Here is a 27321-nt window from a genome sequence, read left to right as displayed (position 1 = left end):
AGCTGGACATTGTGACCAGCTAGCATTTCAAATACCGGTCATTTGAACATTTTACCGGTCAAGTGATCATGCTTCTCATTGTGCACAAGACTTTGCACCCTAACAACCAATAAGAAATGTAGAGGATATTGCAATGCGTCAATGCCACTATTTTTAGCCTGAGGTTTTGGTTTTTTCTAAAACTGCTATTTTTCATTTGACAACACCTCAATGTCACTGTGAAAACGTAACCTTTTTCGAGGAGAAATAAAATTGACAGAGGTAATTAGAAAATTGATTATAAAATTTGCCGGACACAATGACCGACAACCTTTGAAATTACTGGGCATTCTAACTTTGTACCGGTCCAAGTCCGGTATGTACCGGATAACGGAAACACTGGTACATGTAATCATGTGATGTCTGGATGACATTCTACCAGGTTGTCTTTCACTTCTTCTGCAGCTGCTGGTCGTGTATGAAGAAGATGTCGAGATGTTACTGGATGTTTAAATATGAAGATTCTTGAGAGGTCTGACATTTGCCATGGGTAGCTGCCTTTGATCTGGCAGTTTCAGCAAACGTAGTAGATATTCTGATGCATATTAACATACTCGATGGATGTTCACCTTTGTCAACACACGCAATGGATATTACTATGTATGTCTACACACTCAAATTTTCTGATGTTTGATAACAAACACAATAGATGTGCTAGCATAATGGCTGTTTTACTGTTTGTCAGCAAACCGATGGATGTTGTGATGTTTTCCAGCAAACCGATGGATGTTGTACTGTTTGTCAGCAAACCGATGGATGTTGTGATGTTTTCCAGCAAACCGATGGATGTTGTACTGTTTGTCAGCAAACCGATGGATGTTGTGATGTTTTCCAGCAAACCGATGGATGTTGTACTGTTTGTCAGCAAACCGATGGATGTTGTGATGTTTTCCAGCAAACCGATGGATGTTGTACTGTTTGTCAGCAAACCGATGGATGTTGTGATGTTTTCCAGCAAATCTGATGGATGTTGGTCAGTGAACCATGATGAATGTCTCGATGTTGGTCAGTAAACAACATGACTGATGCTTTGATGTTTGTCAACAATAGCTGCCCCCATCTGACTGAGTTCAACTAATATAATGGATCTTCTGATGTTTGTTTGGCAGTGTTCAAACACAATGTAACTAACATTGTTTCCTGAAGTTAGTGAGCACTAGCTGCCTTTAACATCAGAATATGTACACGATCACTGTTTCCATAGTAACTGGGATGTTGAGAAAAGTCCTGATGTAGGTCTTATACACAATGTATGAACAAGGTGTCTTTGGCTTGGAGTCCAGCATCCTTTAACTTGGTGTTTGGACTGAGAAGATGCAGCTGCCTTCGTGGAAAGTTTGTCACCAGCTCAAAATCACCAGACTTTATGCCTTTTGATATAACAAATTTAAGAAGAGTCTGAAATAAAGAAAAGAGTGAGTATGATTTTACGCTGCCTTTAGAAGTAAACTTACCTTATTACGGAGGGGGTCCTATGGCCTCACATAAAATATTGCCTTTAATAAGTTTACATACGATCACAATAGTTTATGTACGATAATATTAAGAATATACCTGTCATACTAAAACTCCTTGCTAATTCTTCCATTCAATAAAAATTCTGATTACCAGTCCAAAGCCTACCCTATAATATACCTCTGAAAGGCAAGGTTTTCCAAGCTGAAAGTTGCTTCACTGTATATATTTTTCCGTTTCACATGTTTAATAACACTCTCGGTATTGTTTCAGCTAAACGATAGCTGCCTTTGAATAATGTAGTCTGGAACAGACAATCCAGTGATCTGTAACATATGTTATATTTGGGATTACACTTTCTTAGTAAAGTACTGATTCTAGTACTTTGTTGGGTTGAGTCCCATCCGGGATTCAACCCACACCCTCAGAGTCAGGCACCTAATTGCCAGCACACAAGTTAGCCACCTAACCAGCTCAGCCACCACTGTTTCCAACCTAAGAAAGTGTAATCCCAAATATAACATATGCTACATTTGACAACTTTCTAAATGGCATTGTGTATTCATAAACCAGTGATCGATTGTAATCTGGGAACAAGCAAAGTCATCAAGCTGACCGTCCAAAGATTCTGGTTGCTACTTTTGACCAGTGTAGGTTACCAGGGACCTTTTCTAATCTGATATGCCCATTACACATATACATAAAAACAACAACTTGGAGAAGATGCATGACAACACAACAATATTTAAATATTTTAATCATTTTAACTTATGTTCAGATGGACAAAACTGAACCAACCTTGATGGTAGATGTACTTGGAAGATTAAGATGTTCTTTGGCACCGTCTGGGAATCGAATCAACAGATTCATCTCTGGACCTGAGATATTGGCATATATTGATTAAACATATTGTTGTAATTCTGTGTGTTTTTAATATGTGCTTTCTGTGGAAACGCTGTAAGATGGGCACTAGTTGTACTGCGAGTGAGTGAGTATGGTTTTACACCGCTTTTAGCAATATTCCAGCAATATCACGGCGGGGGACACCCGAAATGGGTTTCACACATTGTACCCATGTGGGGGAATCGAACCCGGGTCATCGGCATGACAAGCGAACACTTTAACCCCAGCGCCCCAGTTGTACTGCGAAGGTTCATGGAGAGGTAATCATGATAACACAAGGCTTGTCATCTGGAAGGATCATAATAAAACAATTCCAGAACATTCACATTCAAGACTCCATTAGATGCCTGAGGAGTGAAGAAACTTTAACAAGTTACATTCTTGAAATGGACTTTGCTCTCATCATGTTCTTTATCAGCAAAATGAAAAATATTAAAAGATGGTGGTTTTAAAAACTTGAAAAAGTAGTGATATTACTGATGCATTCATATCTGGTTATTTCCAACAAAATGGCAGTAATGAGCACTGACTGTTATTCCAGGACAAGCCGAATAGCGACTCGTGCCCCTCTGGAAGGATTTCATATTGGCACATGAACATCAGAACTACTTTAAACAAGAACGATAACTCTATTCACGTTTGATTCCAATCAAACGAGGCAACACAATTCTGTTAGATATGTTCTTTATACTTTCAATACGAAGATATATATTTTTCATGATTTTTTAAACAAACACATAATGTCATTGATTTAAGTACTGGGAATTATTTTTATCAAAGCACCACATTCATTACACGCGTTCTGATTGGTTTGTCGTATTTTCGCACATAACAAGCATCGAGAGGGGGACGAGTCTTCTTGGCGGTTACAGAAAGGGGCGAGTGGTGACGAATGGAGCACTGATTGAATGAGTGGGTTTAGTTTTACGCCGTACTCCAGCTATATGGCGGCGGAGCACTGATTGAAACATCAAACAAGAACCATAACTTGGTAGCAAGGGCCATAACTCTGTTAAACATATTTCAATACATATATATATACATATTTCAATACAAATAGAAAATGATACTTTATTTATCAACTAGCTACATATTCACCGATTAATTTGACTTAATATGTAGTACTGATGAACAGTTAAAGTACATCATCACTGCCAGTCAGTGATTATTATCATGGACTTTAGATTAGTCTGCACTCGAATTTCATTCTCAACTCCCTGGTGAGAATACAGCATATACTACAATGAGTTATCAACCTGAACCTTCTACACAACAGATGATGGCATAGTCTAAATTCATTACCCACCTTCAGGTTCATCATCTTGCTCCTCCGGTTCCTCCAACTCTTCATGTCCGTTGACACTCTTGTCCTGCCCATCTCCCTCCTTCCCCTTGGAGCTGTCCCTTCCCGCCATGTTGTCCAGTTGAGCTACACACACCTGCCTACTACTGCCTTCCCTCACATTCCCATCCACACTGGTGCTAGGCAAGGATTTACTGTTCACGTTATTCACAACATCGGAGTCTTTGGCGTGTCCTTTGGAATTATTGTTTCTATGGCACGTTGATGTGCTTGGCATTTCACTTCGACTGCTTTCCTCATTTGAGTCTGAGAAAGTTTCCATGTCATCTGACTGAGCTTCAGAGTCAGTGTCAACAAATATACATGAATCGTCCTGCTGTGATGTCTCTTGTTTCAAGGAGGCCTCAATGGCTGCCTTCAACTGATCCTCTTCACTGGCATCTACTATGCTTGGTTCCTAATCAAACACATCAACATAAATTTGCATGAGTGTCTCAGTAACCTGCACCAAGAGTGTGTGAGTGAGTGAGTTAAGTTTTACGCCGCTTTTAGCAATATTCCAGCAATATTCCAGCGGGGGACACCAGAAAAGGATTCACACATTGTGCCCATGTGGGGAATCAAACCCAAGTCTTTGGCGTGACAAGCAAACGCTTTAACCATAAGGCTACCCCACTTCCCCTCCTGCTCCTAGACCAATCTACAGATAATTTTTATAGTGAGTGAGTTGGGTTTTACACCAATTTTAGCAATATTTCAATATCGTAGCAGGGGACACCAGAAATGGGATTCACATTGTACCCATGTGGGGAATTGAATTCAGGCCTTCTGCGTGACGAGCAAACACTCTAACCACTAGACTACCCCACTGCCCCTGATAAGCTTTATATAAGGCTAAAAATTGTCTGACTAGGACTGTACATGTTTACTTGTGTATGATACAGCTATCTACAGAAAATAGTGCAGAAGGGGACCCCCTCACCAACTTCTGTTTCAGACATGCCCAAGGGATGTAACTCTGTATAGAAAACAGACGCGACATCAGTCCACCTGTGCCACATAACTGATGACATCTACTTTTGCTTTGGATTCTTGAAAGATTACCTTCCTGCGGATTTGGAAGAATAACATTTTCTAATTTCTTTGCAGTGAGTGAGTGAGTGAGTTTAGTTTTACGCCACTTTTAGCAATATTCCAGCAATTACAATTTACAGCAGGATCTTTCAACTCTAAGTTATATTCTGAGAATCATACTTCTTGTATCTATCACCACTTTCTTCAGATGTTTTACATCATGTTTATCCTCAGACGTCTAACTTTTCTATATTCTACTCCATATGTTTTTGCATTTGTGTCCTGTTATCAGCTCTTTCACTCATCCAAATAAACTCTTCATTGAAACTGACTGTTTGTTTTACTTACATTGTTTACATTTAAATCACATCCCATACATTGTGCTAATGTGTATAGACAGCTGGCTAGCTATTCTCGAAACATTCGTAGCCCTACAAACTTCTTAAACCCATTCTTAACACATTGGCTACGATCAAAGTTAAGAATTCTTAGGGCTACGAACATTTCAATAATAAGGGCCCAGGGTTATAGGATAAATTGCAATAGTACTGGTCCCAACCAAGTATCTTCATATAGCTCATGGTCTTATATACATCAAGTCACACTTAGAATTGGGTAGTGAATGGACAAGACAAGGTTGGTTTAGTTGCCAGGGATTTGTGGTCAGTACAACAAAGGAAATCCATGAGTAATGTAGAGGGTGCTCGAGACTTTCCATGTCGTTTAGGTGGTATTTGAAAGTGATGTACTTACTCTTTTCATTCTTTTTGATGGTGGACTGCTGTCTGCTGAATCAGGGTTTTGGTGGTTCAGCAGGAACTCACTGACTGAAGAACACAAACACATCTTCAGTGACTCTCATCAGTGACAAATAGATAACACACATCATCAATGACACACCAGTAACACAGATCAATCACACACATCGATGGTGAGGTGAGGTGGTGAGGTGAGGTGAGGTGAGGTGAAGTTGGGTTTAACGTCGTGCTTGAGAATATTTCGCTCATATGATGACGTGCATGCATGTGTATGTGCGGCTGCTTGTACTAGCCCAGACTGAAGCTGGTTTTATAGTGCTAGCCCACTGAGATACCATGCCGCAGTGAAGCATGAATACCCCACTCAGACACATTATACTGACTCCGAGCTTACCAGTCCTTGTTGTACCCATTAATGCCGAGCGCCAGGCAGGGACCAACAAGAACCTGATTTTAACGTCTTTTAGTATGACGCAGTCGGTGATCGAACCCACGACCTTCCTCTCTCCGGGCGGACGCTCTAACCACTATACCACGGAGGCGGTCCACATCGATGGTAACCTAGTGAAAGACTCATAACTTGATGTGATGAGTTAACACTGTAACCATAACGCTATTCCACTATTCCACTATTCCTACTTAGCATGGGGATTCCCTCAGTTTCACTATCCAACAGGGCCCCGTTTCACAAAGCTCTCGTAAGCCTATGATCTCGTAACTTTCCTTGTAGCATGCATACCTCCCATACTGTAACATTTACTTACGATAGTCGCAGCGCTATGAGAGCTTTGTGAAACAGGGCCCTGGACAACAATGACAGCAACCCATCTTGGAACTAGGAATATGGTCATGTGACTATCATGTGACAGTCACTTGTCACAACACAAGCAGTTCTGAACCTCATAAAATTGTGCAAATTGCTTCAGGCAATTCTTGCTACACACAAAATGTTTTCAGACTGCTTACAAACTATTCTTTGATCTTATCTCACAGTTACCTCACATTCTCAATCTCATCATCTGTAGTCCACATGTAAGGCTGAAACCTCTTTTGGGGGTCACACTAAGTATGAGAACAGTCTAAACAAATGTGTCCTTCACAAATCGAGCTCATTAGGTATGTTTTGAAACAACTTGGATTATGATACATGGTATCTGACACACTCACTGTGCACATCATCTCAGTAACACAACTGTATTGTTGTTCAACCATAACAATGTATACCACACCATTACTCACACATTGTGCACATCATCTCAGTAACACAACACAACTGTATTGTTGTTCAACCATAACAATGTATACCACGCCATTACTCACACATTGTGCGCATCGCTGATGCTGATACTATTTTGGACCATTCAGCAAGGTTCTCTCCTGAAATGTTACACAATTTACCTGTTAGAACATATGCAACACATATCTCACATGACAATCACAATTCTGAGCTGTTCATGATATCAAACAACACAACCTTGAGGCTTGGTCCTCAATGTACGCAGTTCATAACATATGTTTTACACAGAGGCTATTGACACCTTCTATGCAGAGTCTCATCCTTTAGTTCGGCATGGTTCTGTCGAAGGACAGTGTATATTATATTTGCTGTCATCCTCAATCGTACAAACAAGATAAACACCTATGATGGGGAATCATTGTACCACATTTATTGATCAGCTCTTAGACGATCATGTCAGTAAGCCTGGACCCCAAAGGGTGACAGGAAATCTCAATGAGCAAATGTTTTTACAAGTCTGTATAAACAGACTGTCATCAACTTGTGCAATATCTGTCCTGTCCTGCATGTATCATGCTTTGATCATGTTTATTTACTCAAGAAGCTCATCACTGAAACTGTACAGTCTTGCACCACCTTACCAGTACCTCGAACAGGAAGTCTTTAAGATCATTAGCTAGATGGCAAGTCTGTAGCAGGCTATTACTGTGGAAACATATATGAATTTCTAACCCTGCCATTTTGGGGATTGAGTGAGTCAGTGGTTCTAACAGATTCCTGTTGGTATGGTGTCAGCTTAAACAGGAGGAAAGCACAAGCCGAGAAAACAGGATACAAACCATCAATCACAGGTATCTCACATGGCCAAGGGACACAAACCATCAATCACAGGTATCTCACATGGCCAAGGGACAAACCATCAATCACAGGTATCTCACATGGCCAAGGGACACAAACCATCAATCACAGGTATCTCACATGGCCAAGGGATACAAACCATCAATCACAGGTATCTCACATGGCCAAGGGACACAAACCATCAATCACAGGTATCTCACATGGCCAAGGGACACAAACCATCAATCACAGGTATCTCACATGGCCAAGGGACACAAACAATCAATCACAGGTATCTCCACATGGCCAAGGGACACAAACCATCAATCACAGGTATCAATCACACATGGCCAAGGGACACAAACCATCAATCACAGGTATCTCACATGGCCAAGGGATACAAACCATCAATCACAGGTATCTCACATGGCCAAGGGACACAAACCATCAATCACAGGTATCTCACATGGCCAAAGGGACACAAACCATCAATCACAGGTATCTCACATGGCCAAGGGACACAAACCATCAATCACAGGTATCTCACATGGCCAAGGGACACAAACATCAATCACAGGTATCTCTCACATGGCCAAGGGACACAAACCATCAATCACAGGTATCTCACATGGCCAAGGGACACAAACCATCAATCACAGGTATCTCACATGGCCAAGGGGCCAAGGGACACAAACCATCAATCACAGGTACAAAGGGACCAAACCATCATCACAGGTATCTCACATGGCCACATCTCACATGGCCAAGGGACACAAACCATCAATCACAGGTATCTCACATGGCCAAGGGACACAAACCATCAATCACAGGTATCTCACATGGCCAAGGGACACAAACCATCAATCCATATCTCCACATGGCTAAGGGACACAAACCATCAACAGGGATCTCACATGGCCAAGGGACCAAACCATCAATCACAGGTATCTATCTCTCACATGGCCAAGGGATACAAACCATCAATCACAGGTATCTCACAGGTATCTCATGGCCAAGGGATACAAACCATCAATCACAGGTATCTCAAACATGGCTCACATGGCCAAGGGACACAAACCATCAATCACAGGTATCTCACATGGCCAAGGGACACAAACCATCAATCACAGGTATCTCACATGGCCAAGGGACACAAACCATCAATCACAGGTATCTCACATGGCCAAGGGACACAAACCATCAATCACAGGTATCTCATGGCCAAGGGAGACAAACACATCAATCACAGGTATCTCACATGGACACAAACAATCAATCACAGGTATCTCACATGGCCAAGGGATACAAACCATCAATCACAGGTATCTCACATGGCCAAGGGAGACAAACAATCAATCACAGGTATCTCACATGGCCAAGGGATACAAACCATCAATCACAGGTATCTCACATGGCCAAGGGACACAACTCTCACCAAATTGCAGCACCTTAGATATAAGGGCCACTGTGCCCCACTGAACACACATAGAGTAATGTACTTACCTGTGCGGGGATCAACAATGGACACATACGGCCATTCGTTTATCTTGTAAAACTGCATGTACTTTTTGCCTTCCTCACTGTCGTGGTAAACCTAGAAGACAAATTTGGCCATGCAGTCTGACATATTGGGAAGAATTTTCAGGCAATCAACATAATTGTAGTGAGTGAGTGAGTGAAGTTTTACGCCGCTTTCAGCAATATTCCAGCAATATCACAGCGGGAGACACCAGAAATTGGCTTCACACATTGTGTCCATGTGGGCAATCGAACACGGGTCTTCGACGTGACAAGGCGAAACCACGAACGCTTAACCACTAGGCTAAACACACACACACACACACACACACACACACCACCACCCCAAATTAAATGTAACACAATAAATATATCCAAGATGACAGACTATCACTATCATTAATATGCAAATACAAAAGACAGGGTGGCTACTCCTTTCATTTGTTAAACAAGAATGGCCATCCAAGTGTCTCTCAGAGGTCAAGTCAGAGAAATAGGGTAATAGGATAACTGTTATCATTCTAAAACTGCAAGTCTTAGATACTGAAAAGGAAATGGAGGTCTTTCACAAGTGTCAGCAACTTTAGGTATATCATAAACTGCCAAGACATTTAGCAAAGAGGGAGGGAATATCAGTACCACACGTCTGCTCCGTGGCTTGACGTCTTTTCACAAATTAACTGTCAGAGATTGTAAGACCTGTAAATATATTTTGTTTTATTTTAATGCTGAGTGGGATAATTTACTCCATTTTTGTAATCTAGTTTTGAAACATTTACCAGGCCATGTTATTTGTCAACAAATGTAACATCTCATAGACTAGAGTAGCTTCCCTTTTATAAAGGGAAGCTACTCTAGCAAGCAGGCAAAAACATTATCAGTCGGGAACTAGGTCTTTCCATTGAGGCAGTCTGCAAGTAATCTGTTGGATAGTGAAGTACAATTTCCTTTGGGAGGTGCATACCCTTACTAAGTAAGGTTAAGTTATATTGATGAACAACTTCTTTGTTTACAATGAGGAGCGATGTTTTGGTGTAGATGTGATCACTTGCTTCATAACGTAGTTAGAATCAACACTGAAACGTCACTCCTCATTGTAAATAAAGAAGTTGTTCATCCATATATCTTATCCTTACTTGTTGAAGTACAAGTTGCCCACTCACCTGCCAGAATATGAAGTGTTGTTTGATGAGGCTCCTGATGTGGGGGCAGCTCCAGATGTCCCGGTTGAGGACCTGACAAGGGAACTCCTGGACGTTCTGGACATTGACTAGCAGCCACTTGTTCTGGCGTGTTCCGTTGTCTCGGGCCTGCAACACACAGGGGCGTAGATCGTAGATCATGACAAGCGGAAAAAACAATTCTTCCCTGTTTCCCTTGGTTTGTGGTAAGCCATATCACCAGAACCAGACATCATTGACTGACTGCCTGAGTTTAGTTTTACGCCGCTTTTAGTAATATTCCAGCAATATCACGGCAGGGGACACCAGAAATGGGCTTAACACATTGTGCCCATGTGGGGAATTGAACCCGGGCCTTCGGCGTGACGAGCCAACGCTTTAACCACTAGGCTACCCCACCGCCCCCAGGCATCATGGAACTTTGTTCATAAAATTGATCAATTATCTGGTCCAGACTTAATGATATACAGCCATCATCATTAGTGTTGGGAATTGGTTAAAATCCCATAATTGATGATTGGTTCATTACAACCGATCAATCATCGAAAATAATTGGCTAGCGTCATTTATGAAATTTTCCTGATTATTTTTGTTTGCGCAAAAACAAAAATAAAAAAATGTACTTCTTTGATTTTTTTGTTGCAAATTGCACATCTTTAAAGGATGACTAGTATGTTAGAAACATTAATTTCTTGGAATCTTTAAGATAAATTCAATCATGACTTGGAACGAGCTTGTAGTGCTTATGAAATGTAACAGACAAAACCAAACTTGTGAAATATCTTGTTAATGCAAAAAGTTTTCCAGAATTGTTTGTGTTCGATTATGAGAAAACATGATCGATTGCTTGGTCGTTTAGTCACTGCGACCAATCTTCGATTATTTCAATTAAACGGACCACCACTAATCGTCATATAGCTGGAATATTGCTTGGTGTGGAGTTAAACAACAACACACACACACATCTACATGAGCGAGAATCACCAGTCTCTCAAACGGTGACCCAATTATTATTAAACAAATCATTTTGTGTTAAACTGTGATGTATTATGTGTATGTTAACTGCACGACAAGGGGTGATTACTTACATTCTGGAATGTTCCCTTGTATGTGAGATCAATGGGAGGTCTGAAGAGATCCTCGAGCGTCCTCTGCTTGTTCCCGCCCCCACCCCCTCCTTCAACTCCACTTCTGCTGTGGTTCCCCGTCAGTCTCTGCTCTTGTTGACCTGCATATACACAATATGTTCTAGTGTCCTTGGTGTCTAATCCGATGCTGGCATGGAAAATATAGCACCATGGTTCATCTGGATATGAAGTCAACAGTTTGAAAACAGTAGAGACCGCCAATTCAAAAAGAGATTTGTCTTTATTGTGTTAATCAGAGACAGTTAAATGTTAAATATGACAGTTCTTCTTGTACAAAAATCAATTGGGTATAGTATAGACCCACAGAGTGAGTGAGTGAGTGAGTTATTCGCCGCTTTTAGCAATATTGCAGCAATATGGCAGGGTCAATCAATGACTGACTGACTGACTGACTGAAAGGAATCAAATGGCTGCTTGTACGTACGTGCTTCAGCTTGAAAATCTCGAAAACCATCGAATACTGATCTTGTTTGTCTTCGTCTTGGTCGAAAGCCTTGAGAAAGAAAACCAGATTTTGTTGCTCTGTATGGAACACATCTCCAAAGTGAAATAGCTATAATCTTGTCGTGTAGATTGAATTTCTCAATGTTTATTACTCACAAATGCTTATAAAAATGTCATTTTTATGATAAAATTTGGAAATTTAGCATATAGCATGAGTTAGGATAAGGAAAAATTATTAATATGCTGGGTATTAGTCACCAACATCAGACCCTTGATGATATGGTCCCATTTGGATACATATGCTGATACTATGGATAATTGTATCCTGATACAGTACTTTTACTTCATAAATTGATACACTTTCAGTGTGTAACCATTAATATAACGGTAATGCTATTTTTAGGGCATTCTCATTTGCAGAAGTCTGACGTCTTTCATTAACTGCCTGATGCAGGAGGGCAGTTGAAAAGACTGAGGCTGATAGTGAGTGAGGGAGTTAAGTTTTACACCGCTTTAGCAATATCACGGCCGGGGACACCAGAAATAGGCTTCACACATTGAACCCATTTGATATCTCAAATAAAGGTTGCAATAGTCAGAAAGACAACGCAATCAATGATCTTAGACAGATGTTTTGATGCTATGGTGTTTCCATGGTTACCTAGATTAGCTGCTTCCTCCACCAACACTTCCCTTCTCTGTGGTATTGGTGCTCTTACTGCATCACTGAAAACATACAGACACAATGAAGGAATGCATCCAGCTTGTCACAAAACTGGGCCAACTCACCCACTGACTTCATAAAGTGCCCCAACACCCGTCTGAGTGAGTGTGTGAGTTTTCCGTTTTACGCTGCTTTTAGCAATAATCCTGCAATATCATGGCAGGGGAAACCAGAGATTATATTAATCTACAGGACGTGAATTCCTGCGTCCTACACCCATAAAAACTGACAATGGACCCAACAAAATTTATTAGCGTGTCCACAGGCATTCAGAAAAAGTCCAAGTAAAAATACCAATCAAGTGACAATACGTTACCACTGAGTTTGCTACTAGCTGGTTTATGGTATTGTTTGCAATTTAATTACTGTAACAATGTGATGATCATGATACACAATACAATAACAGTATAAATATTAATATTTAAGTGTCTGGGAGCCCCATTTTGTTGTCCAGGACCCCTGAAAATTAAGAGTATGAGTCCCAGGGACCCTCAAATACAGGACTCCATGTAAATCCCTGAATGGGCTTCACACATTGTACCCATGTGGGGAATGGAACCCGGTCTTCGGCGTGATGAGTGAACACTTTAACCACTAGGCTACCTCACCGCCCCTACCATCTGAACAAGTGCCAACATGTTTGATGATTTTTAACAAGTTTATGACAAATCTTTTAGCACTTCTGAACAAGGTAGTCATGTGATCACGGCAAACTAGCGAATTTCAAGAAATCAATTGTAATGTTTGACTTTGACCATAGATACCTTGGGTATTATGACGATTTTTGCTGTATATTAATTTTTGTTCAAGATACATTCAATATATAATTGCCATGGTAATTACTAATGTGATATTCATATTGTTATTTTTGTTTAAATTATATCTCACCAACTCCGCTGTATTTCTATGGAAATTTGTGGAATGACTTTTATTTTGCGGAAGTAATGACACAACTGCTTATACACACAATCCTGTGACCGAGATGCATCCTTGCTATGTTATAGATATTACACATGTGAGCAGACATGGGCAAAACAAAAATGTCAATAGTGTAGTTATTGTATACACTAAGTTTCTCCATGAGTTACAATGGTTACTAGCTGAACACACCTGTCGCTGACATCAGCACTAGCCCCTGCAGTGGAACTGTGACCGAGACTGTCATCGGGGTAGAGAGGGCAGGGTGCGGCCGGGGCAGCAGGAGCCGCTTCACACGACCCATCCATGTGCATACCTATCGCCATCTCCAGGTTCCCACAACATACTTGCAGCAACTCTTTGGCAGCCTCAACTGACGACCCTGTGAACAGATCAAAACATGTCAAATACCTAACATGTCTGTAGCACAGTGAGTGAGTGAGTGAGAGAGTGAGTGAGAGAGAGTGAGTGAGCAGTGAGTGAGTGAGTGAGTGAGTGAGTGAGTGAGTGAGTGAGTGAGTGAGTGAGTGAGTGTGGGTGTACAATTTTACATCACATCAGCAATAATGCAGCCATATCATGATGAAAACAAGTTGACAAAAGTTAAATGTCTGTCGACAAAGGACAGTAAAACAGTATGTTCAGTATCAAAGTTTAGATATAAAACAAACCAATTCAATATTAAAAACATTACTTTTGTCAGCATATTACCTAGCATGAATCAAAACTAGGCTAAGACCACTAGTGACCAAGCTTAGACCACCTTCCTGGAGGTCAACAGGACTTACGGTGCTTCTGCTTCCTACATGATCCCCAGTAGGATTTACATGATCACTTTGGCCACCTGCGGCTGTATGCAAGGCTAACCAATATTAAAAATGTTTAACTACAATTGAGCAATTAAAACACTAGTTGATGTTAGATACTTTGATTAATGTGGACTTACATGCCACTGTGAGGGGAACAATAAGTAGCACAATGAAACATACATAAGATTGCATCAGAAATTGTTCCCAAGTGTGAAGCAGTGGGAATTTATTTTCACTAAATATGCTGCTCAGACTTTTCATTGATTCACTTAAAATAGCAGCAATGAAGAGATGTCTCTATAGGGCTACCTGCAACAATCCCTGCAATGTTCCTATTATACCATTACTCCAATTAGGAGCTAATATTGATCAATCTAAGGAAGTTGATAACCTTTATTGGAAAGATGTTTTTCAGGCATTAAAGAGGTACAGATCTTCCTTCAGAGTTGACCAATGTGATTATCAGAAAATGCTTCATGAACCGTTGTGGCTAAACCATCATTTTGCAAACCCTTCTTCTTATCCATAATTGGTTCAATAAGGGTGTGACTGAGATTAAAGACATATGTAACTCTGATGGGCTATTATCCTTTGATGAATTTAAAATAGATTCTTAGTTAACGGTACTTTTTTAGATTACAACAGAGTCTTGAGTAATATTCCCATTACTTGGAAAGCCACAATAAGCAATCATAAACTTGAAAATCAAAATCTTGGTATCAATGAAGTGATATTAACTCTGCTTACACCCTCTAAAGGTTGTAGAATATTTTATGATAAACTGATCAAAACAGATAGATTGCCTGAAGTTTGCAGAAAATGGGAAGTTTTGACAAATATTACTTTCCCTTGGGATGCTATTTTCTTACATTATAGAAAGTGTACAAACAATATTAAACTCTTGGACTTTCAGTACAGATTTATTCACAAAGTTATTTACACAAGAAAAGAACTAGTAAAGATGAAAACATTAGATAATGACTGCTGTACATTTTGTAAAAAAGAATCTGAAAACATTGTACATGTGTATGCTTTATGTGATATTGTTCAGACATTCTGGAACGACTTAAGTTTATATATTAAAAATACTGTCAATATTAATATCTTATTCACGGACTTTGCAATATTGTTGGGGATGAACACTGGCTATCCTTTTATTAATAATATTATTCTTGCTGGGAAAAGGTTCATATACCTAGCCAGTATAAATGACAGAAAACTGACTTTTGACAAGTTTCTAAATTCGTTAAATAATCTTATATCAATTGAAAGATATATAGCCAGAAAAAATAACAACATGGCAAAGTTCCAAGGGAAATGGCCCTAGGAATTAAAATTATAATATGAATATACTAGGCACATAAAGAAACTGTGCATACAAAAATTTAAAATCTAAATGTATCAAACCTGTGTAGTCACATAAGGATTTAAACTCAGAGATTAGTGACATGTATCCAACATGCATGCACGTGCCACGTTCCGTGGCGTCAGTGGGTTCGTCCTTGAGACATGCAATACGTTGTTGCACGTGCATTCCGGGAAAGAGAACAGAGCAAATGAATGCCACACAATACTGTCACTTTGGAAAGCTCAACCCCTGCCCTTGCTATTGAAACGCGTAGCATGCCAAGGCTCATGTCTGCACAACGTCATGAGGCCATTGGGATTGTCCGTGGGGGAATGTCTCAACGACAAGTGGCTGCACATTTCCACTGCCACCGAACAGCATTTCTGCACTGGTCGATCGCCACGCTTCTGGGCGTCCAGGACAACAAATGACAGGACAGGACAGGACCCATCTGCGATCAGACTGCAGTGATGACTGCCCGAACCATCCCAGGACACGCGCCGTATCCACCCCAACACAGTTCGACAAGACAGGATCAGGGATCAGACCACGATGTCCCGCCATACGGTATCCTGACGCCATCGACAAGCTCGCGAATGTGGTGTCCAAATCATGTCCAGACCCTTGTTTTGGTGGAGAAATGTTGTTTTTACAGATGAGCCATGTTTAACATTTCCCATAGTGATGGACGTTAACGTGCCTATAGACCGTGGGAGAACGTTATGCACAGGCCTGTGTCTTGGAGAGGAATCGCTTTGGTGGTGGTTCCGTGATGATTTGGAGTGGAATTACAGCACGCCAAAGAACTCCTTTGGTGATTGTTCAGGGCAACTTAACTGGTGTGGGCTACAGGGATCAGATTCTTCAACCTGTGGCAATTCCTTTTCTGCAGCATCATGGCCCTGGGTTAAGATTCCAATAGGACAATACCCACCCTCATACGGCAAGGGTTGCTATGGATTTCTTGCAACACCACAACGTTGACTTACTGCCTTGGCCTGCAAATTCACGGATCTCTTCCCGATAGAGCATGTTTGGGACAAGATGGATCGATCGCCTACGCCATCTTCCTCATCCGCCAGATAACGTCCTTGACTTTCCAACAGAACATGAGAGAATCTGGCGTGACATCCCACAAGCCCTTCCTTGCACGCTTGATAGGCTCTATGCATCATTCGATGCACTGCTGCCTTCTCAATGCCGATGGTGGACATACCCGTTATTGAGCTTGTGACATGGTCGTTTGACCCCTGTCCCGCTTGTGGACTCGTGACGTCATTGTGATTGACTTTTCAATTGAAATTCTCCCGACTTGTTATGGTCTCATGATCCCTCCATTAAAGTTTATATGTACCTTTGACATTGTTATCGTACTTATCAACTGGGATAATATTTTGACAATGCACAGTTTCTTTATGTGGCTAGTATATATATCCATAGCCTGACTATACTTTCTCTTATAAGTGTATTATGCACTATCTATTGTACTTGTTATACTAGACTATATTGTTTGCTATGCCAATGTTTTTATTTCATTATATCACATTGAACACTGGAAAAATATGTATCTGTTAAGCTAGACTATACTGTTTGCTATGCCAACATTGTTATTTCATTGTACCATATTCACAACAGAAGGTAATGGCCCAAGGAAATGAAATAATATCCTTAGCCTGACTATACTTTCTCTTATAAGTGTATTATGCACTACTTACTGTATCGGTTATGCTAAACGGTAATGTTTGCTATGCCAACATTGATATTCCATTGTATTACATTTACCATAAAAAAAACATGTAGCCTGAATACACTTTCCCTTGTAAGTGTTAGTGGTGGTCCGATTAATTGAAAGAATCGAAGATTGGTCGCAGTGACTAAACGATCAAGCAATCAATCGTGTTTCTCATAATCGAACACAAACAAATGGAACACATGTCTGCATTAACAATAATATTCACAAGGTTGGGTTTATCTGTGTCATAAAATTTACGATTCATAAACACTAAAAGTTCGCTCCAAGTCATGATTGAATTTATCTTAATGACTCTAGGAAATTTATGTTCCTAACATACTATTAATCCTTTATAGATGTGAAATTTGCAAATGTATTTTGTATAATTTGAAAAAAATCCCCAAAATGTTTGTCCATTAACAAACATAACAGGAAAATTTGATAAATGGCGCAAACCAATTATTTTCGATGATTGATTGGTTGTAATGAACCGATCATCAATTATGATATTTTAACCAATTCCCAACACCAGTAAGTGTACTATGCACTACTTACTGTTTATTACCCACGTGGTCAACGTATGGGTAGTTGCATATTAATTTTGTACGCGTCACACGAAAAGTGTCGTGATCAGCGTTGACCTGTGTCAGAATCGACTTGACCTGAAATTACATGACATGCATCGTGGCGTCGGTTACCATGGCAGTGGCGTCATTAGTGTGACGTCATGCAAATATTGTACTACAGTACAAAACTCTTCCATAACCTCTTTATGAAACCGGTTTCGGTTTGAAACCAAAACATAACAAAAATATGTTATTTTGTCAATTTAAATGCATGTAAGACGTGGGTAATAAATAAAATACCACACTTTCGGTCTCATTACATCACGAATTATCTGAAACTGTGATCTTCCTATGTTATCTGACCTCGCTTTCGCTCGGTCAGATACCATAGGAAGGACACTCGTTTCGTATAATTCGTATGTAATGAGACCCTGTGTAGTATTCTCTATATATGTCATGCTAGTCTATATTGCTTGTTATCCCAACACTGTTACTCCATCAAATCATACTTATATACTTTTGTATATGCGCCACTGAAATGAATAAAATATTGACCAAAAAATTAAAAAATATGCTGCTCAGAAGAACTTAAAAAACTTCTGGCATGACATGTCACTAATACATTGTTGCTTAATTTCTTTGGAATAGTATGTACATGAGGGGTGAAACGATACGCACATACCAATACCATGGTACGGTACGTATTGTGGTACAAGGCCTTCGTTCCGGTTCGGTTCGGTATATGAGATATCATCATAATGCAGAAAAGAAAAGAAACGCACAGATTTTGACAAAAAGATTCAAGTTCTACACATTTTAGAAACAGTTTATAAAGGTTAAGAAAACGACGGCATGAAAACACTGACTTTTAGGATTGCATTACGGTATACCGAACCGAAGGCAAATACTGAGGTTCTACTAATACCGCGGTATACCGTTTCACCCCTAATGTACATATGTAGATGGAATGCTTCGTTCAGCAATATTACAGATATCTGACAGCGGCCTGTACTCTTCACATCAGGATAATGCAATCTAGTGACTGACATCATTAGCATTAATCTACATGATTTGGATGATAGAATACGACATCACTAAAATCTGTGATTCTGACCAGGTGATCCCATATGTAATCTCTGATGACAAGCCTGGATTGCTAAGACTAGTTTCTAAAGAGGAAAATTCATATAGATGTGTATGTGGTGTGTCAACAGACTCTTTCAGTAACAATGATAGGTAGATGTGATGTACACACATTGTGATTTTTCTTCTGGTATACATTGCAAACCATCCTCTATATCTCAAGGACTTGCAAACCATCCACTATATCTCAAGGACTCGCAAACCATCCTCTGTATCTCAAGGACTTGCAAACCATCCTCTATATCTCAAGGACTTGCAAACCATCCACTATATCTCAAGGACTTGCAAACCATCCTCTACATCTCAAGGACTTGCAATCCATCCTCTATATCTCAAGGACTTGCAAACCATCCTCTATATCTCAAGGACTTGCAAACCATCCTCTATATCTCAAGGACTTGCAAACCATCCTCTATATCTCAAGCAAACCATCCTCAAGGACTTGCTATATCTCAAGGACTTGCAAACCATCCTCTATATCTCAAGGACTTGCAAACCATCCTCTATATCTCAAGGACTTGCAAACCATCCTCTATATCTCAAGGACTTGCAAACCATCCTCTATATCTCAAGGACTTGCAAACCATCCTCTATATCTCAAGGACTTGCAAACCATCCTCTATATCTCAAGGACTTGCAAACCATCCTCTATATCTCAAGGACTTGCAAACCATCCTCTATATCTCAAGGACTTGCAAACCATCCTCTATATCTCAAGGACTTGCAAACCATCCTCTGTATATCTCAACCATCCTCCTATATCTCAAGGACTCATATCTCAAGGACTTGCAAACCATCCTCTATATCTCAAGGACTTGCAAACCATCCTCTCTATATCTCAAGGACTTGCAAACCATCCTCTATATCTCAAGGACTTGCAAGGACTTGCAAAACCATCCTCTATATCTCTCTTGCAAAACCATCCTCTTATCTCAAGGACTTGCAAACCATCCTCTATATCTCCTCTATATCTCAAGGACTATCCTCTAATCTCAAGGACTCTCCCAATCCTCTCTATCTCAAGGACTTGCAAAAACCATCCTCTATATCTCAAGGACTTTTAAAACCATCCTCTATATCTCAAACCATCCTCTATATCTCAAGGACTTGCAAACCATCCTCTATATCTCAAGGACTTGCAAACCATCCTCTATATCTCAAGGACTTGCTATATCTCAAGGACTTGCAAACCATCCTCTATATCTCAAGGACTTGCAAACCATCCTCTATATCTCAAGGACTTGCAAACCATCCTCTATATCTCAAGGACTTGTATTTGGGTAAACCTACACTAACCCATACTCTATATCTCTTGGGCTATAGGTCTGTACGCCTAAAAATTGTTAACGCAACTTAAATATTTTTGCATTGTGAGTCCTGGGGTATGCAAATGAGTTTACATTAAACATTTCATTAACTTTTCTTGCTTCCATAATGCACATGTACATCTAAATCAGGATTTGTTTTAAAAAAATCTGACCCATATTTCTATAAGCATGATAAGTAAACATGATGAAATGTTTTTACCAATCACCACTACAGCGATGTCAAACTGAGCACAAAGAGTCTGGTTGTGTACCAGCCAAACACAAGTCAGCTCTACAGTATCTACATGATGTACAAACCCATAACATTAATTATAGCTCTATTAATAGCTCTATTTATGCCAATGTTAACTGACATTTGGGACAGGGGCCAAATGTCAGCCTCTGAGTTTGTCTCGACAAGTTATATCCCTGTTTTGCATCACTGTGCATGTCACAAGCAAATTTTTCTTCTTCCTTGTCGACATAGTCACCTTTTTGGTTTATTTTACTTACAGCCAGTCTTTAGTCCAGCAGCATTAAACCAGGACACTCAGTCAGTGCTGATTTTAGTTGTCTATGGGACCTGTCATGGCTCTCAAATTAGGACTGGGAGAGATAACTCAGATGCGCAGATCCTGAGCAGGACCTGGGTACTGACTGAATTACCACAACTTGTAGTCAGTCACATGACATTTTTTTTTAAATAGCAGTAAAACACAAAGATTACACCATAAAGTGCTAATGACCTTATTTCCTAATGGATGTGCATGCATTTCTTCTGATTTCTGAATAAAAATATAGCTGCAAGCAACTTAGGTGCATACATCACATGATTAATGTTTTATACTTGCATCTAAATTGGTTTTTACACAGCTCTAGTAAAATAATTCCCAAATTTTGTAGCAAACTCTTGGTAAATGGCAGTCACTTACCCTGGTACACTTCAGCTCGTCCCTACAGGAGATTGAAAAGACAACTGAAGATTATCAGCGTCATTTAAATACTGGCACCTCTTGTTAAGAGTCTGGCTTTGTTATCTATCACTTTTGTCGTTTTCACAATTTTTCATATATAACTGTCTGCTATAGGGCTTCCACGGGTACTCGAGTACTCGAGGACGAGTCGGGTCTAGCTGGACTCGAGTCCATCTTCAAGGACTCGAGGACTCGAAAAGGGGAGATAACTCTGATTATTTGACGTTGACAGACTGTCTGCCATGTGCTAAGTATGAGCGGACGTTAACGTCTAATATTAAGATAAGATATAACTTTATTATCCCGGAGGAAATTCTTATACATCCAAACTGTCTCAAAATGAATATATACACAGTTCACAAAAATATACACAATAATTACATGCTCAAAACGAATGTTATTTACAAATAAAACTGACATGATATAATTCAAATAACCACATGGTAAAGAGGCTGAATAATTCTAGTTCTAATCACATGATGGTGATTCAAAATATTTGTTGCATTCACGAATACTTGATGGTATGAAAGACTGTCGAGCTCTGTTTTGAGGGAAGGTAATCGACAGCAGCGTCCAGAAGGAATTAGTTCAAAATGGTGAGATCAAATATATCAACTATCAAATCTAATTTTAGCTGCCTTTTTGACAATGTGGCTCATAGATAAAGGGAGTATACTTTCGAAAAGACAACCCATAAATTTTGCAAGCAGTATTAACAATTTTGAAAGTTTGTTTTGTTGCGATGAGACAGATCCCCATAACAACATAGGAAATTGTAGGTCAACACACTTTGAATAAAGGTTTGATAAAAAACTGTCATTACGGTTTTGTCAATGCCTTGATGATAATAATGTTCAGAATCAGAAATTAGGCCAGTAACAGTGGCGTCATCTGCAAATTTCACAGTGAACAAGTCATATATTGACAAGTAACAGTCATTGGTATACAAAACAAAGAGTACGGATGAAGGAACACAGCCATGTGAATCTCCAGTAGAGGTTGAGAGCAAAGAAGATTGATAGCCATTGACACTGACATACTGAGTTCTATGTACCCTGAATTCTTTAACCCATCTGATAATGTTTTTATTAACACCTAGATTAAATAGTTTACTCCTCACACGGTGTGGCTGTATGGTATTAGTTGCAGATGAGAGTAAATATTAAAGATCGTTTGAGATTTCACTTCTTAAAATGATTAGGTAACTATCTTGACAATTGATAGACATGGAGAAAGATAAAAAATCAAATGTATGGGCGTATCTTGATCTGGATAGTGAAAAGAGCAAAATAACCAAATGCTGCCTGTGCGGTATATCACTGCGTTTTGCAGGCAGTACAAGAAGAAAAAAACATTTGTCAAGTAAACATCCAAATACTGATTCTGACCAATAGGAAATGTTAGTCACATGGCGATATGAAGTCGGAAAGAAGTAAGTGTTCACTTGTGTGATCGGAACACGTCATGCAATTTACGCTATCGCTTGCTTAAAAGGTATGAATTTCGAGTACTCAGGTCCGAGTCGAGTCTCACCCCTCGAGTACTTGAGTGTCCAGAAAAATGGACTCGTTGAAGCCCTAGTCTGCTACCCTGGTTTCATTCACCTAATGAATCAGTAAGAATATACTCATGTTTCACACATTACAGTAGTTGACCATACATTTTACCATTACTGTGTATCACTTCTAAATACCATAAACAGCTCTTTAGGAGTTTTGAAAATACAACTGAAGATAATTAACGCTGTTGTTATTTGACTTGAGAACTTGTTAGAACATTGTATTTAGGGTTGTATATGAATGATATTGTTTGAACAGTTTTTATTTTTATTCACTTTCACTTTCAAGATAATGGTACGTGTTAAAGGGCCACTGATCCAGAGCACTTTCCGTGGACTTGTTGTTGCTTTTGTTATTGTTTTTCTCCAATGACTACCCAAATGATATCCCAGACTTCATGACTGGTTCGTTACCTCTGCTGCGCCACCCTCATGCGCAATTGATAGCATAAGTATAGACTGATCAACAAAGATGAAATATTTTTACTCGATAATCTTATGTTGATTTTGTTGTAAAATTATGTAGACTTTGATGAATAATTTGGTTTCTTATAAAAAAATATTCACCTTGATAAAAATGCTGATTTTGATGTAAAATTTTGATTTCATAGTAATGTTGACTTTATAAAAATGTTAACGTAAATGGATGTAGAATTTTGTTCAAGAAATAGTTTGATCTTGAATTTGGTGAGAAGCCTGATATAATAGCATTGTTTTTTAAAGTAAGGCTAACTAAGTACATGGGGAGTCTTGGGGAGAGTAGTGAGCTTGGGTTCACTACTAGTTCATCTGAATGTTGTATTAAATGGCATTATTTTCATAACAAAATGAAAACATTTTAAGTTTAACCATCTGCCAGTGTTATAAAAAATGTTAGGACTGAAATAACAAAGTCAATGTACGTCTTTATACTTTGTCTTATAATCCTAATTAGTTTACTATCATATTTGTATGCATCTTGAAACTTAATAAAATGCACACGATCTGCTTATACTTAGTGAATTTATACGTGACTGTAATATCTAGACATTTATAGATTGCCAACGTGTATTATATTTCACACACACACCCTGAGTGCGACCTAGTGTATGTTGTCTGTCTCATTACACTTCACGGCGAAAACAATGATTCTGTTGAATGCCATAACAAATAAATAAAAACAAAATGCAAATATTAAAATTAAAACAGACTAAAGTTGTAGCAACAATATCAGGCCATTACCTTGTTCAGGGAATGTATCCATCAATATCCACATAAAGGAATGAGATGCCATTTATCTGCAGCTGACAAGTATCCTGTTCCATGTCATGTGTCTTTCAACAGTCTAATAATATGCGAAAAAGTGATCTATCGTTTCAGGTTTTCCACATTGGTGTATAGTCCCATTGGTCACCCAGATAGCACACCTGGCAACTAATTGCATGATGTCCTCCATTCTTTAAAAAAGTAATTTAGTTAGCCAATAATGAGCAATCAATCAATGTATTGGCGGTTAATCCTTTGAAGGAAGGGCGTTGTTTTTACACAGGCACTTTACGACAGGGTGTATTCAGTATAGATTAGTAAATCTACATACATAAACACTACCTTTTGACAAACCCGCTGTGCAGGATAAAAGCAATTAATTAATGTGCGTGTTATCGGTTAATCCTTTGATCGATGTTTGTTTTGTAACTCAGCTGATAATTCCTCTTACTGCACTTCCATGCGCATATTACATAAGATGTAATACATTTGCCACATTAGACCTCAATTTATAACGATGAGTATTTACTCCAGACACAAGAAATGCCAAATGGGAATCTTTGTCGCGTAATCTGAGTGGTGTTATCACTAATTACACCTGTTATAAATTCATTAACTGACCATCAAGTGAATGACAAATAACATGTGTAGGTTTACCACCAAACAAGGGTTACAGCAAGAGAGTAGTAATCGCTGTATTGCATGCAAGTTTGATTGGAGCACCTTTAGAATACAGCACCAAAACTTCTCGTGAGGACGATCCCTGCCGTAGGTCACGTGTCATTAAGACAAGCAACCAGTTTGTGAGAACCCGTCGGACACGAACCCGCGACCTTCGGATTGTTAGCCCGACAGCTAACCGACTGAGCTACGTCCACACTGTTGCACACTGTGCAAATGTATCGAGTCATTCCTGTGACGTCACGGAAATGAACGGAAAGAGTGGAATAGGTCACGGACAATTACGAAGGTTACGGGTAGACTTGGTGTCTCGTGATTTTATTCTACGGACAATTGCCGAATGGATCCGATGCCATTTGGCACACTCGTCCCATTCCCTAAACTACAAATTAACGTGTGGCATGGAATGAGCCGATATGCCTCAAACTGAAAAGGGTATTATGACGTATTTTTAAAGTTTGTGGTGCTGTATTCTAAAGGTAGGCCGAAATATATATAAGCATTTGCTCTGTACTTAGTGGGATTGAATAGTCTATGGATTCAAATAAATCAAATGTGTGTTTTTCATATCATAGCATACGTAATAGACATCATAATTTTACATGATTAAATATTGAGGTAAAAAAACACAGAAATAGGATCAAATTAGATCAGTCACTATACCATCAAAACATTTGAAAATCTTAAAAAGCCTACACTGCTGGGATACTTTATTACAATCAGACAAGACATCCACCCTTCCTAACTGATTAGGTTGAAGAAATTCTGTCAAGGTGGACAGTAGCCCAGTCCCCGTGTCGGTCACGGTCGAGGGAGCAGGGGCTGACCAATTTGCAGCTAGATTTCGTAATATTAGACTGTTGGCGAGAAACATTAATCGCTCTGGATCAGTGGCCCTTTAATCAGCACTGAAACCATACCCCAATTCACTACAAAACATATTTCTAACTTTTCATGTCAAGTTTTAGATTAAGTCCAAAAGCAATATCCTCAAACATGAAGCCACAGTGATGCTATGTATTGACATTTCGCTAACTGAACAAGCATGATATGATCCGTACTTTGAAGACTAAACAATCAACGTTACCCAGAAAACTATATGACAGTTTTGTGATGTCATATGTCATGGTAAAGTATCAGTGCGAATGTTTATTTCAATTGTGAAACACATATAAGTTACACACCTGTCACTGCACAAAACTGTTCTATCTTCGCGTCGTCAACAATGTTTTCTTCCCTGGATTCCGCCATTTTGCTCAGTCGGAGCTCTTCGGTGAGTTCCGACAGCCCGAGGTCTGCATTAGAAAGATTGCACAAGTGTGTTCGAAATGCATACTTTACACAGAGTTAATTCCCTTAGTATCTGGCACGTGACAACCTGAGCGCAATGACAAAGCGGTTAATTAGAGATGTTGAGAGTGCAATAGACCAACAATTAGTCTCTGAAATGAACATATTTTACAGAAATGATAGGGCATTGGATATTTCATGACAAACAAATTCATGATAAACAAAATAAAATATAATGAAAAGGAGCCCTGAGACTTTCGTCATTGAACCTGTGGAAATCTAGACTTGCCACTTATTCTAGACTTGCATGGGCTTTCTTGTATATATTTGTTTCAGGGTCTGTATGACAGACTAAAATTACAAAGACTAATATCTCTGTTGAATATCACCAACCAGTGGTAAGTACATTCTAATGAAAACACACACTACTGATGACGAGGATAAATTGAATGAAAGACAAAAATGTATAATGAATGAAAAATAGAAAAGTAATAGTTCTAAGAATAAATTCCTACCAAAGTACAAAATAATATATTTTATTTTAGTTGTTTGCTTGTTGTTCACCCAGCAACAGCAATATTTCAGCTACATGCATGGCGGCGTTCTGTGAATAATCGAGTCTGGACCAGACAATCTAGTGATCCGCTTCATGAGCGGAAACTAAACTCACTCACTCATGAGAATCGATCTACGCAACTGGGATACGATTACATGTGTCAACCAAATTAGCGTGGCTGACCACCAGATCCCGACGATCTTCCATCTTGAATGAAAATTGAATGGGCGATATCTCTAATTGAATTGAAGATATCTGTTATGTATTTGTGGATTTGTATAAATTACTTCAAGATATCTTGAATTGAAGTCAAGATATTTTGAATTAATTTCTAATTATGTACACTATGATCGTAATTGTTTTATTGATATCTTAAACACATTTAGAGATATCGCAAAATATGCTCTTGATATCTCTATAACATTTTGAGATAATATATCTATTTTGAATAGATTATTTAAAGATATCTTTAAAACAGTAAAGATATTTTTAAATAGAATACAGATATCTTAAAACCAATTGACGATATCTTGGATTTCTTAATTAATGTGAAAATGGTCTGCCATGCTCTTG

The 27321-nt window shown here is 39.2% G+C and overlaps 1 protein-coding gene across 1 annotated transcript; it reads right to left on the bottom strand.

The window, feature by feature from the left end:
* Window positions 1-699: 699 nt before the first annotated feature.
* LOC124289152 (UBX domain-containing protein 7-like) lies at window positions 700-26169 on the bottom strand. Its single transcript, XM_046725756.1, has 12 exons — window positions 26087-26169; window positions 13732-13921; window positions 12559-12623; window positions 11878-11946; window positions 11394-11533; window positions 10288-10434; window positions 9110-9200; window positions 6853-6909; window positions 5528-5601; window positions 3704-4157; window positions 2293-2372; window positions 700-1437 (listed from the first exon to the last, which is right to left on the bottom strand). Exons 1-12 carry the CDS (start codon window positions 26151-26153, stop codon window positions 1279-1281), a joined length of 1593 nt encoding a protein of 530 aa, XP_046581712.1. The 5' UTR covers window positions 26154-26169; the 3' UTR covers window positions 700-1278.
* Between the last annotated feature and the right edge of the window lie 1152 nt (window positions 26170-27321).

This window comes from Haliotis rubra, unplaced genomic scaffold, assembly GCF_003918875.1.
Source record: "Haliotis rubra isolate DU_JTF1 unplaced genomic scaffold, ASM391887v1 Scf434, whole genome shotgun sequence".
Lineage (NCBI taxonomy): Eukaryota > Metazoa > Mollusca > Gastropoda > Lepetellida > Haliotidae > Haliotis > Haliotis rubra.
The sequence above is the reverse complement of the archived record's forward strand: the minus strand, read 5'-3'. Positions and strand labels throughout refer to the sequence as shown.